The sequence below is a fragment of the Sphaeramia orbicularis genome, chromosome 6, assembly GCF_902148855.1.
Source record: "Sphaeramia orbicularis chromosome 6, fSphaOr1.1, whole genome shotgun sequence".
NCBI classification, from domain to species: domain Eukaryota; kingdom Metazoa; phylum Chordata; class Actinopteri; order Kurtiformes; family Apogonidae; genus Sphaeramia; species Sphaeramia orbicularis.
Genome location: NC_043962.1, coordinates 11,267,074 through 11,281,369, shown reverse-complemented (window position 1 = coordinate 11,281,369; position 14,296 = coordinate 11,267,074). Strand labels below are relative to the sequence as shown.

General features: G+C 41.4%; 1 protein-coding gene across 1 annotated transcript in view; it reads right to left on the bottom strand.

Annotated features, from left to right (window-relative positions):
- The window catches only part of LOC115421120 (ovochymase-2), a 60,591-nt gene that overhangs the window by 35,373 nt on the left and 10,922 nt on the right, over positions 1 to 14,296 (bottom strand). Inside the window, exons 6-7 of the mRNA XM_030136845.1 lie at positions 5,728 to 5,906; positions 5,396 to 5,597 (exon numbers count right to left, since the gene is read on the bottom strand). Coding sequence (XP_029992705.1) covers positions 5,396 to 5,597; positions 5,728 to 5,906 — 381 coding nt within the window. The remainder of the gene's footprint in view (positions 1 to 5,395; positions 5,598 to 5,727; positions 5,907 to 14,296) is intronic.

Sequence of the window (14,296 nt, the reverse complement as noted above, 5' to 3'; positions counted from 1 at the left end):
AACATCAAATTTGCAGCATTAAAAATGTTTTTATTTCATTGTTTTCATATTACTTTCATACGGAACAGGATTAGGGCTACTGGACTTTAATCTCAGAATTCTGATTTTAAACTCAGAATTCTGCCTTTTTTTCCTCATAATTCTAACTTTAACTCAGAATTCTGACTTTAAACTCAGAATTCTGCCTTTTTTCCCCTCAGAATTCTGACTTTAAACTCAGAATTCTGCCTTTTTTTCCTCATAATTCTAACTTTAACTCAGAATTCTTACTTAAAACTCAGAATTCTGCCTTTTTTCCCCTCAGAATTCTGACTTTAATCCCAGAATTCTGACTTTTTTTTTCTCATAATAATAATAATAAGAAAAACATATTGGACCTTAGTTTATTGTATTTTTTGCAGTGGACCTAATCCTCTTCCGTACTTTCTGATATTGGCTTTTAAACACTCGTTTCTTTACTTCAAAAATTAAATGCATGGACATTTTTCTAATTCTTTTGAAAAAACAAATTGATCACTTTGTTTTGTTTTTTTCATGTGTAAGGAGGAATAAACACACTTAAGAAAAAAATCTTTACTAAGGTTCTCGTAATTCATGCATGAAAGGGTTAATATCATGTGGATTCAGTTATTTAACCCATAAAGACCCAAACAGCCACTAACATGTTATAACTTCTGAACCACTAAACCTATCAATACATTGAAATAAAGCAGTTAAAATACAGTTTGTCATCTTTTCATGGTCATCAGATATGACCCATTTGGACGTTCAGAGATTCCCGTAGTTACCACGGAAACATCTTCTACAACCCATAGAGTTTAATAGATGAGAGTTGGTTTGTGTTCAGTCACTGAAAAGTCACTTTTTCTTCAGTTTTCTCTGTTTCTGATATAATAAGCCTTAACTTTAATCTGAGCTTTTACGAACATCTACATCAGGGGTGTCAAACTCATTTTAGTTCAGGGGCCGTACCCTCCCAATCTGATCTGCAGTGGGCCGGACCAGTAAATTAATAACATAAAAATATATAAATAATGCCAACTCCAAACATTTCAATGTGTTTTATAGTGAAAACAGTAAAATTACATGATGGAAACGTTTACATCTATAAACTGTCCTTTTAAAAATGTGAATAACATGAACAAGCATGGAAAAAAAAGAAATTTATTAAGAAAAATAAGTGCAATTTTAACTATATTTTGCCTCTGCTTATCATTTGTAAATGTGCGTTACAACTTACAGATCATGATGGATCTGAACATTTACACAATATTTTTTTATTAACTTGCAGAATATTAGTAAAATTGCACTTCTTCTGCCCCTTTGATAGGCATCTTCGGTGTAGTTAGTGATGATCTAAACTTGTCCCATCTCCACAAAAATGCAATTGCCTTTGCATCATTGCATGCCCGTCGTCTGATATTACTGAACTGGAAGGGGAAGAACCCTCCTGCCTTTGTTCATTGGATTAGAGAGGTGATGTTGGGATTGGACCTGGAAAAAATTAGGTATACAGTCTGCGGGTTGGAGGATAAATATGATAGAACCTGGTCACAGTTTATAATTCATATCAAGAACTTGCCTTTTTCCTGATTCCTTGTTTTTATTTAATGCATTTTTCTTTCTTCCTCACTCTTTTACTGCCATCTTAGTCTTCTCAGTGCCCACAGTCTGACTGCTGGGACTTTTTTTTTTCCTTAGGCAAGAGGTCCAGAATGTTGGTGATATGACTGAAATGATCAACATAAATTGGTTTGAGTCTTTTTTTTTTTGTTCTGTTTGTCTGTGCGTTTATATGGATGTATTTGTGGGGATGCCACCTGGATGGGGGGGGCAAGTTCAAGAATTGTATAAGATATGCCTTAAAGATGTAATTGTAATGGAAAAATAATAAATAAAGTTGTTTAAAAAAAAAGGTGAATAACATGAACAACCATGAAAAAACTGAAATTTATTAAGAAAAATAAGTGCAATTTTAACTATATTTTGCCTCTGCTTATCATTTGTAAATGTGCGTTACAACTTACAGATCATGATGGATCTGAACATTTACAAAATATTTTTTTTTATCAACTTGCAGAATATTAGTAAAATTGCACTTACTTCTCTTAACACAATACTAGTTTTTCATATTTTTTGTGAAAGACTAGTTTGTAAATTTTCACATTTTCATGTAATTTCCCTTTTTTACACTAAAACAGAGGAAAAATTTGGAATTGTCATTATTTCTAGGTTTTTATGGTAGTATTTTACTGATCTGACCCACTTTGAGACCAAAGTAGGGCTTTTTATGGCCTAAGGTAAAACGACTGATTGCACTGGTCTACAAGGAAAATGCTTCCAGAATAAAAGTAATGAAATTTTACCACATGAGAGTCACTGATAAAGAAAAATCAAGTCAAAAATGCTGGTTGGCTGAACTTTCCAAGATACAGCCTTGGGTCAAAATGTGAAATTCAAGAATTAATGAGAGAATGGGTTTGACTCAAAAGGAATATTTGTCTCAGAGCTACAAGATCTACTTCAAAACACTGTCTGCACATTAGAATACATTCACTTACAGGTTCTATTTAGTGGAAGATTTATAAAACTATTATATAAATGTACATAAACCAATATATATGTGTAATAACACTTAATCATATACCTTGAAAACATCAGCAAACCGGCACTTTTGTCATTTATTTTCCAATTAATCTTATTAAAATACATAACATTCAGCACATTTAATCTCTGGAGCAAATCATTTCTAAAAAATTGTAAACCAGTGTTGTTAATATCTTCAGAGTAACGTTTGCATTTCACAAATTCATCCTATGGGCCGGATTGGACCTTTTGGCGGGCCGGATTTGGCTGCATGTTTGACACCTATGATTTACATGATCAGTGAATTAAATACAGGAAAATACCAGATTTTCACTTAAAAAGACAAAATACAGAGGATAATATTATAATAAATGGGGATAAATCACTCAAGAAAAGTTAAATATACAGAAAAAAATATTCTGCTACTGCCACAAAAATAGTACCAGGTCTTTATGGGTTAATACTGTGGTAAGAATTAAACACGACTTCACAAACGGTCAAAGTATTTTCAATATTATTGTAATACTTTTATTAAAGGTTCAATATAAGACCCACATGTTTGTACGCTTACAAAAAACATGAACTTGATGCTCTCAGTTTTATAAATGCTACTAAAGTTCACCTTTACTTGCCAAGATCCAGTATGTGTGGAAAAAAAAAGTTATTTATTCACTCCTCCTTTGGTTATTGTGTTTTGTGTGTCCTTGAGCAGCTCAGTTATTACTAACCGATGACTGGAAACGAAGTCAGAACGCCTAGTGCACATGTTCATTCTGTGAAAGTATGTATCATATGAAAAGATCTGATAAAACTTGCAAAAACAAATATTTTGTGGTGGATTCAGCAATCAGACTTTAACCCATGAAGACCCAGTGCTACTTTTGTGTCAGTTCCCAAATGAATTTTTCCCTATATTTAACATTTCCTAAGTGATTTATCACCATTTATTTTAATACTATCTCTTTTTTTATTTTGGACTTTTTCTGTGAAAATCAGGTATTTGGATACATTTAATTCACTGATTATTTAGATGTTCATAAAAGCTCAGAGTAAAGTTGAGGGTTATTATATCAGAAACAGAAAATTGAAAAAAGTGGCTTTTTTCAGCAAAGATATCAGTAATTTAACATGAAAGAAGTTTGTCTATCCACTGTCATTAATCCAACTCCATGGGTTTTACTGGTGAATCAATTTTGTAGAACACAGGTGTCAAACATGCGGCCCGGGGGCCAAAACTGGCCCGCCAAAGGTTCCAGTCCGGCCCACGGGATGAATTTGCAAAGTGCAAGTTAGGGCATCAAACTCAAAAATAATATCAGAATAAACTATAAATAATAACAACACCAATTTTTCTCTTTGATTTAGTGCAAAAAACATTAAATTATGAAAATGTTTACATTAACAAACTGTCCTTTAAAATGTGAATAACCTGAACAAATATGAACAACCTGAAATGTCTGAAGAAAATTAAGTGCAGTTTTAACAATATTCTGCCTGTGACTAAATGTTTTGTGCCTTTGTAGATCTGATCTGTAATGCATCTGTATAAATGATAAGCAATATAATATTGATAAAATTGTACTTATGTTTCTTAACAACTTCCATTTTTTTCAGGTTGTTCACATCCTTTTTGTTTGGATAGTTTGTAAATGTAAATATTGGCATAATTGAAGATTATTTTTTTGCACTAAAACAATTTGGAGTTGTCATTATTTATTGGCTATCATGCTATTATTTTACTGGTCCGGCCCACTTCAGATTAAATTGGGCCGAATGTGGCCCCCGGAAGAAAATGAGTTTGACACCCCTGTTGTAGAAGATGTGTTTCTACGGTAACTACGGAGCCTCTGAACGTTCACATGGGTCATATCTGATAACCATGAAAAGATGAAAAACTGTATTTTATGTGAATTATATAAATATATTGATAGGATTAGTGGATCAACACATATTAAACAGTTTAGATCTGTAGATGGTTTTGGTCGACATGGTATTGTCATTTTATCCACCTGCTGAATAAGATTACACAGTTAATTACTTGCACTATTTGCACAGAACCATAAGTGGGACCATTATAAGATAAGCGATAAGATAAGATATTCCTTTATTGATCCCACAATGGGGAAATTCACAGTGTTGTCAGCAGCAAACATACACATAAACATACACATACACGCAAAACAAACAGTCATATAAATTTGAATAAAAACATGTTTAAAAAGTGTTTAAAAGGAGAGTGCAAATATGGTTTGATACGAATGTAGTGCAAAAAATATATAAATACGGATTTGAATATATACAGATTTGAACAGGTGCGGTTTTAGATATACCTTATTCAAATCCAGTGGTTTTGTCCACATTGTATATTTTGATAAATTTGATAGCTAGATTATTTTATTTTATCTATTTATTTATTTTTAACAGCATATTTAAAAATAAAATAAAAATAAAGCACTTTGTGACTCTGTCTGTGAAAAGTGCTCTATAAATAAAATTTTCTCACTTATTTATTTATTTATTTTATTTTATTTTTAACAGCATGCTTCTTACCTACTCCATATTCTATGTATGCACCAAACCACTGAAACAAATTCCCAGTAATGTGAACCCTGTTTATTAACATGGAAATTAACATGATTCTGATTCTGAAAAGCCTCTGACATGTCAACGTTCAGAACATTGCTGCATTAAATTTATGTAATGTATGTTTTTATGGATAAACAAGTCGACACAGATGATCATCAGTCAGTAAGATGTCATACTTGAACAGTCGAAGTGTTTTATCTCCTCTTATCTCCTCTTATCGTACCCTGTTTGAGTTTTTCTTTGATCCAGGGCAGCAGCAGTCTGACATCAGTGAACAGGCCTGGAGATCCTCTTCTGGACGGAGGGAGGCTTCTGTTCTTTTCCCAGCTCCGACCACAGCCCTTACCCCAGGAAGTTATGCCCAACGCCACCAAATGACCTCCCGCTGACCCCGCCGGACATACCAGAGGACCTCCAGAGTCCCCCTGGGGACACAGAGACTATTTAAAACCACACACTGATGTGAACTTTTAACCCAGAATCTGGATCTTGAAGTAAATGTAGCCTCATGGGAAAATGATCAGACGGCAGATTTTTTTTTTTTTTTTCTTTTACCTGACAGGCGTCTCTGCCTCCTCTCTCGGGCCCGGCACATAAAACTGTCATGGCTGGCTGGGACCCGTTTGGTCCCAGGGTAAGAACTGAACTCTTCACAGTCTGGAGGACCCGCTTACACTTGGATGGATCCACCAAGTCCAACTGGACCTCCCTCAGAACTGAAGGAAGGTGACCCTCTATGGGACAGAAATACAACTAATAAGGTCATTTTCTGACAGTTTAGGGTTAGTTGTACAAAAGTAATGCATTACAGTAACAGATTACTTTTTGCTGTAACGCAGTAGTGTAAGGCATTATTAATCAATTTTCAGTAGTATTTTACTCTGTACATGTTCAATAGCGCTTGCGTTACAACACATTTTTCACCCATGATTTAATTGCTCAAATGAAAAAAACAAAAAACAAAACAAAACCGTGAGACCTTAAGGCAGGGGTGTCAAACTCATTTTAGTTCAGTTCCACATTCAGCCCAATTTGATCTCCAGTGAGCCGGACTAGTTAAATAATAAAGTAAAATTATATTATGATCAGGTTTACGTCCACAACGTTTCCTTAAAAATCTGAATAACATGAACAACTTGAATTGTCTTTAAAAAAAACAAGTGCAATTTTAACAATATTATGCCTCACTTTATCAGTTCATCATTTACACATGTGCATTTCAGTCGAACAAAACATTTAGCAACAGGCAGAATATTGGAAAAATTGCATTTACTTTTCTTAGGACATTTCCGTTTGTTCATATTTGTTCAGGTTTTTGTAAAAGTATAGTTTGGTAATGTAAGCATTTTCATGTAATTTTACTTTTTTACACCAAAAAACACAAAGAGAGACTTTGGGGTTGTCATTATTTATCGGTTATTATGATAATATTTTACTGGTCTGACCCACTTGAAATCTAATTGGACTGTATGTGTCTGTATGTGGAACCTGAATTAAAATGATTTTGACACCACTGATTGTTAATATCTTCAGTGTAATTTTTGCATTTCACAAATTCATCCCGTGGGCCAGATTGGACCCTTTAGCGGGCCAGATTTGGCCCCCGGGCCGCATGTTTGACACCTGTGCCTTAAGGAATCAAAAATGTGTCATTACAGTTCTATTTCCTGTTGGTGTTCAGCCAATGGGTGCAGACAGCAGAAGACAGTCCATTGTCCACATGCACGTATGTTCATTACTAACCCTAACCCTGTTTACAGAAGCTAGTTAGCATTAGCATGATCCCTGTGATCAGCAATGACAGGGTAAGATAACGTTTCTGTGACTGGTTAGAATTCTTTATCGATTGCAGATTTATCTACCGCCCCCTGTTTGAACATAGAAAATGTTGAAAAAAAATGCTAACGTTCCTGCTGGGATTCGAACATCATAGACCACAGGTGTCAAACATGTGGCCCAGGGGCCAAATCCAGCCCACCAAAGGTTCCAATCTGGCCCCTAGGATGAATTTATGAAATGCAAAAATTACACTGAAGACAAAAACAATCAAGGATGTTAAAATCATTTTAGGTCAATTCAATCTAAAATGGGTCAGACCAGTAAAATAATATTAGAATAACCTATAAATAATGAAAACCACAAATTTCTCTTTGTTTTAGTGTAAAAAAGGTAAAGTTACACAAAAATGTTTACATTTACAGACTAGCCTTTTACAAAAAAATGTGGAAAACCTGAAATGTCTTGAAGGAAGTATGTGGAATTTTACCAATATTCTGCCTGTTATGACATGTTTTGTGTATCTGTAGATCCACTGTGATCTGTAAGTTGGGATGCACATGTATAAAAGATAAACTAAAGTGTAATATTGCTAAAATGTTTTATTTTTCTTAAGAATTTTCGGGTTCATATTTGTTTATGTTAAGTTCAAGTAGAGTTTGTAATGAGACTAGTACAAAGGCTGAACCCAAATGCAAGACCAGAACACAGATGACCAATTGAGAGTGTTTATTAAACACAATCACGGTAGTAAAAACACAGCACAAAATTGTTAACACGTCTATGAAGGCGTGTGATACTGGACTCTTCGTCCGGGCTGTGAGCGGAGAATATGGATGGTCAGCACGGCCGAGCCGGAGGATTCCCGTCAACACCCCGACTAGGGCAAAACAGAGGATAGTCAAAAAACAAGCCAGGTCATACACAGGAGGGCAATTCAGGAGGCAACGGGACATGAGGGAAAGGCTACTCACGGTCAAGGTCCAGGCGAGGGTCGAAACACAAGGCAACACGTTGGAGGCTGAGGTAGTCAGGGAATAGGCAGAATCAGAAGTCGATGTACGAACCAGGTCAGAACCAGACGAGCAGGCAGACAAGGAACAGCAGGATCGGTGGTCGGAAGGCAAAACGGGTCAAGAACGGGCAGACAGACTGACAGGTATCCAAAAAACGCTGGTAAGTGAGCACACAAAGGTAGAACACAAACTGGCAAAGGAACAGGGAAAACACCGGTTTAAATACACAGAGGGAGGGAAGACAATTGGACACAGGTGGAGATTAATCAGGGAGGAGTCAGTAATCAGTAGGGGGCAAGGTGAGAACAATCAGGAGGGGAGTAAAAACACCCAGACAGGACCCAAGAGGGAAACTTAACAAAATCAAACAAGGAATGACAGAGAAAACAGAAAAGACAGACACAGTCTGGGAGCAGACATGACAGTACCCCCCCCTCTAGGGGACGGCACCGGACGGCCCAGGAACCTCCGGGTGGCGCGATGAAAGTCCCGGATCAGGTCCGGGTCCAGGATGTAAGAGGCGGGCACCCAGGAACGCTCTTCAGGGCCGTATCCTTCCCAATCCACCAAGTATTGAAATCCTCTTCCCCGGCGACGGGCCGCTAGGAGCCGGCGTACAGTGTAGGCTGGACCTCCATCAATGATCCGGGTGGCGGTGGTGGCTGGGTGGGAGGAACTAACCGGCTCTCCTTAGCCGGTTTAACTTGACTCACGTGGAAGGTAGGATGAATCCTCATGGTCCTAGGTAGCTTCAGACGGACAGAGACAGGATTAATAATTTTTGAGATAGGAAATGGGCCCACGAACCTGGTTGCCAATTTGCGGCTCTCCACCCTCAAGGGAAGATGACGGGTTGACAGCCACACGCGTTGGTCGCGCTGGTAGACCGGGGCTGGAGTCCTGTGCCGGTCTGCAGCTGCCTTGTAGACCCCCCGAGGCCTTTAACAGAGCTTGTCTGGCGCGAATCCAGGTCCTCTTGCATCTCCTTATCAGCGCCAGAGCTGAGGGGACACTGGCGTCCTTCTCCAGGGCCGGGAACAGAGGAGGTTGATAACCACAAACTACATGAAAAGGAGACAGACCAGAAGAAGCACAGGGCAGCGAGTTGTGGGCATATTCAACCCAGATCAGCTGGCGGCTCCAGGAAGCAGGGTTCTGGGAGGCCAAAACTCTAAGACCGGCCTCCAGCACCTGATTGAGCCGCTCAGTCTGACCGTTGGACTGTGGGTGATAGCCCGAGGACAGACTAACAGATGCCCCAATAAGGGAACAAAAAGCACGCCAAAAACGTGCGACAAACTGAGGACCTCTGTCCGAAACAATGTCTCTGGGAAAACCATGTAATCGACAGACATGATATAAGATGCCTCTGCTGTCTCCTTAGCAGAGGGGAGCTTAGGTAGTGGAACAAAGTGAGCCATCTTCGAAAAACGGTCAACAATGGTCAACACAGTGGTATTTCCATCCGACGGGGGCAGCCCCGTCACAAAGTCTAGTGACATTAGACCAGGGTCTACTGGGAACGGGTAGAGGGTGTAATTGACCAACCGGAGGTTTATTGGAGGTCTTACACGCAGCACAGACGGGACAGGCAGCGACATACTCCGCCACTTCTTTCTCCAAAGCGGCCACCAGAAACGCTGTTTAATAACGAAAACAGTCCGCTGAACTCCCGGGTGACATGTCAGCCTGGATGTGTGAGCCCAGTGGATGACCTGCGGGCGGAGGTGATCAGGGACAAACAGACGGTCTGGCGGAACGCCAGCCGGGATATCACAGTCTTGTAAAGCATCAATAACAGATTTCTCAATCTCCCACTGCACCGCCCCCACCACACAGGTCTCAGGGAGGATAGGTCCCGGTTCAGAATCAGAGTTGACGGGCATGAAGAGTCTAGACAGAGCGTCAGGTTTCACATTTTTAGAACCAGGCCGATATGACAGTGAAAAGTTGAATCGTGTAAAGAACAGAGCCCACCTGGCCTGACGGGAGTTGAGTCTCTTAGCCGACCGCAGATACTCTAGGTTTTTGTGATCCGTCCAGATCATGAATGGTATTTCGGTCCCCTCCAGCCAGTGGCGCCATTCCTCCAGGGCCACCTTGATGGCTAGCAACTCCCTGTTGCCGATGTCATAATTACTCTCCGCTTTCGACAGTCTCCTGGAGAGGAAAGCGCACGGGTGAAGTCTGTTGTCCTTTGGGGAGTTGCGAAATGACTGCCCCAACCCCCAGATCAGAGGCGTCCACCTCCACAACGAACTGACGAGCTGGATCCGGAACCGACAGAATGGGGGCCGAAGTGAACGCCCTCTTCAGCTTCACAAACGCTGCGTCAGCTTCGGGATTCCATCTGAAAACGGACTTGGGAGAGGTTAGAGCATGCAAAGGGGCAGCCACACTGCTGAACCCCCTAATGAACTTCCTGTAGAAATTAGCAATCCAAGGAACCTCTGGACATCCTTACGACTGGTGGGCGTGGGCCAATCCCTGACAGCACTGACCTTGTCTGGGTCCATCTGGACACTCCCCTCCGCGATGATGAAACCCAGAAAGGAAACAGACGGGCGGTGAAACTCACATTTCTCAGCTTTTACAAACAGTTGATTCTGGAGCAGTCTTTGGGAGCACCTGGCGGACATGCTGGACATGTGACCTCTCATCCAAAGAAAAATAAGAATGTCATCCAGATACACAAATACAAAAACATTGAGCATGTCACGTAACACATCATTGACTAATGCTTGAAAAACAGCGGGGGCGTTAGTGAGACCAAACGCATCACTAAGTACTCATAGTGTCCACTTGGGGTGTTAAAGGCAGTCTTCCACTCGTCCCCTTCTCTGATTCTCACCAAGTGATATGCGTTACGGAGGTCTGACTTGGTGAATACTTTGGCCCCGTGTAATAGTTCGAAGGCTGAAGACATGAGGGGTAACGGATATCTATTACGGATGGTAATGTCATTAAGGCCACGATAGTCAATACAAGGGCGTAGCGTCTATCCTTCTTGTCGACGAAGAAAAACCCTGCCCCAGCTGGAGATGAGGATGGTCGAATCAGGCCGCCGCCAGGGACTCATCATATATTTTTCATAGCGGCCGTCTCCGGACCAGACAGAGAATACAGCCTCCCCTTAGGGGGGCAGGTACCAGGACGCAAATCAATGGCACAGTCATACGTTCTGTGAGGGGGCAGCGCAGTAGCGCGTGACTTATTAATACCTCTTTAAGGTCGTGATAACACTCAGGTACCGTACTAGAGCAGGAAACAACCGTCTCCAGCTCCTCCGGAGAAATGACAGGAGCCACAGTGACCTGGACTGGGCTTGGACAGAGGGTCAGATCCCGGACCCCCTCACGACAGGAACCACACCTCTCTCCCCAAGCTTGGACCTCCCCCGTTTGCCCATTAATACAGGGGGTTATGGAAAGAAAGCCAGGGTGACCTATATGAGAGGGTGAGAGTCAGAGTGGTAAATATGAAAACTGATTTCCTCAGAGTGACCATCTTGAAACCGGACAGTAACTGGTTGAGTCCGTTGAGTCCACTCTGCAGATAATGTGATTGTCTAAAGCCTCGCCTCCAGGGGCTTCAGAACCGGGAGCAGACTGAGGTGGAGCTGCTTAGCTAATTCTTCATCCATAAGATTAGCGTCTACCCGAGTCTATCAGGACTGGAAGCTGCAGAGACACAGAGTTAGAGCATACACAGACCAAGGGCGAACACGAGAGGCGCTGGACACACAGAACGTTCTGCTCAAAAGAGAGTCCTCACCTGCCGTCATTCTAGGCTTCACTGGGCAGTTGCTGACTCGGTGCCCCTCCTGACCACAGTAAAGACACAGACCAGCCACCAGACGGCGATGACGCTCCTCTGCTGACAGACGAGTCCGACCCACTTGCATCGGTTCCACCTTCGAACCCCCGCTGGACTCAGGTACTGGGTGAGGGGGTTCTGAGTGGGGCTTACTCACAGAAGGCTGGCGGTTCCATGATGGTTCTGGCTGCCAAAACGCCGACTGGTCAGAGACCCGAATAGCTGCCTCGATGACCTCATCCAGTGAATGGAGTTCCTGCCGGAGCGCCATCTCACGACCGATAGTGTGGTTAAGACCGCTCTGGAACGCAGAGATCAGAGACTTCTCGTTCCATTCAGATCCTGCTGCCAACGAACGAAACTCACTGACATACTGCCTTATGGGGCGATCTCCCTGCCTCAGCCTCATAAGTCTTTGACTGGCCTGTGGTCCACGGCTAGGATGGTTGTAAATCCTTTTTAGCTCAGCCATCAAACTCGAGGCTGACTGAGTGATGGGAGACCCTTGTTCATAGGCTGCGTTGAAAAGGCTTAAAGGAGGGCCTTCCAACAGGCTAGCAATATATGCAACCTTAGCTGACTCATTAGCAAACGGCGGGGGCTGGGAATCAAAAATGAGCTGCAGTTGCGTACAAAAATTACGGCAAGTATCAGGGTTACCTGTGTACTTAGATGGAGGTGGGATGTTGGGTTCCTCCAAGGCTTTAACGGGTGAGACAGAGTTAATATTCTCGACTGGCGGGACCGGAGCAGAAGCCTGGTTACCAGAATACTGGAAAACTGAACGGACAGCTGATTCATCTTATCCATTAGGGAGTGCAAAATCTGTTCATGTCCCCTAAGCGTTGCCCCTGGACCGAACTGCCTCCCGGACCTGGTCTAGGTCTGCTGGGTTCATCTTATTGGCCAGTTTGTACTGTAATGAGACTATACAAAGGCTGAACCCAAATGCAAGACCAGAACACAGATGACCAATTGAGAGTGTTTATTAAACACAATCACGGTAGTAAAAACACAGCACAAAATTGTTAACACGTCTATGGATGGTCAGCACGGCCGAGCCGGAGGATTCCCGTCAACACCCCGACTAGGGCAAAACAGAGGATAGTCAAAAAACAAGCCAGGTCATACACAGGAGGGCAATTCAGGAGGCAACTGGACATGAGGGAAAGGCTACTCACGGTCAAGGTCCAGGCGAGGGTCGAAACACAAGGTAACACGTTGGAGGCTGAGGTAGTCAGGGAATAGGCAGAATCAGAAGTCGATGTACGAACCAGGTCAGAACCAGACGAGCAGGCAGACAAGGAACAGGCAGGATCGGTGGTCGGAAGGCAAAACGGGTCAAGAACGGGCAGACAGACTGACAGGTATCCAAAAACGCTGGTAAGTGAGCACACAAAGGTAGAACACAAACTGGCAAAGGAACAGGGGAAAACACAGGGTTTAAATACACAGAGGGCGGGGAAGACAATTGGACACAGGTGGAGATAATCAGGGAGGAGTCAGGTAATCAGGAGCAGGTGAAACAATCAAGGAGGGGAAGTAAAACACCAGACATGACACAAGAGGGAAACTTAACAAAATAAAACAGGAAATGACAGAGAAAACAGAAAAGACAGACCAGTCTGGGAGCAGACATGACAGAGTTCGTAGATATAAACATTTTCATTGTGGAATTTTACTTTTTTCATTCAAAAACAGAGAGAAAACTTTGGAACTGACATTATTTATCAGTTCTTATCTTATTATTTATATTATTTTATTGTCCGACCCACTTTATAACATATTAGACTGTATGTGACCCCTGAACTAAAATGAGTTTGACAGCCCTGTCATAGACCGTAGCGTTACTTGCTGAGGTGTCCGTCCACATGTACTTTGGGGCAGAAATTAATGCGTCCCAAGGCTCTTCTCAGTCTTGTATTGGGGGGTTATTATTTGACTTTAAGGGGTGGGGTGGGGGGGGGTTCTACATTGTACATGCCATTTATGACTAGAGTCTGTATTTAACTCCAAAGCAATACAGGAGTCATGTAACGCATTACAGTTGTGAAACAGTAATATTGTAAAGTAAGAAATTACTTTTAAATAACAGTAACATGTAATCTTTAATGGATTACTGTTTGGAAGTAACTTGTACACACTGTCATACTGGTGTCCACTGACAGACCTCCCAGTAATGTGAGTTGCTGGTCTAGTCTGTAGGAGACAAGGTTCTAATAGTTTTAGATTTTCATTATAGTTTAGTTTTATTTAGTTTTGACTTCTTTTTTCTCTAATTCAGTTCATTTTAATTAGTTTTTAGAGCAGCTTTACTAGTTTTTATTAGTTTTGCTTTTTTTTTTCTAAATGCTTAGTTTTAGTTTAGGTTTTAGTATTAATTTTAGTTTTGTCGTATCTTTTCTCTTCTTTGCCGTCGTATTCAAATAAATCCCAGACAGGACTCTGCTGGTTTCTCCCAACTTTAGTGTCTGTGTTTTCCAGTAGAATGGGGACCAGAAGACGACTCTAAACAA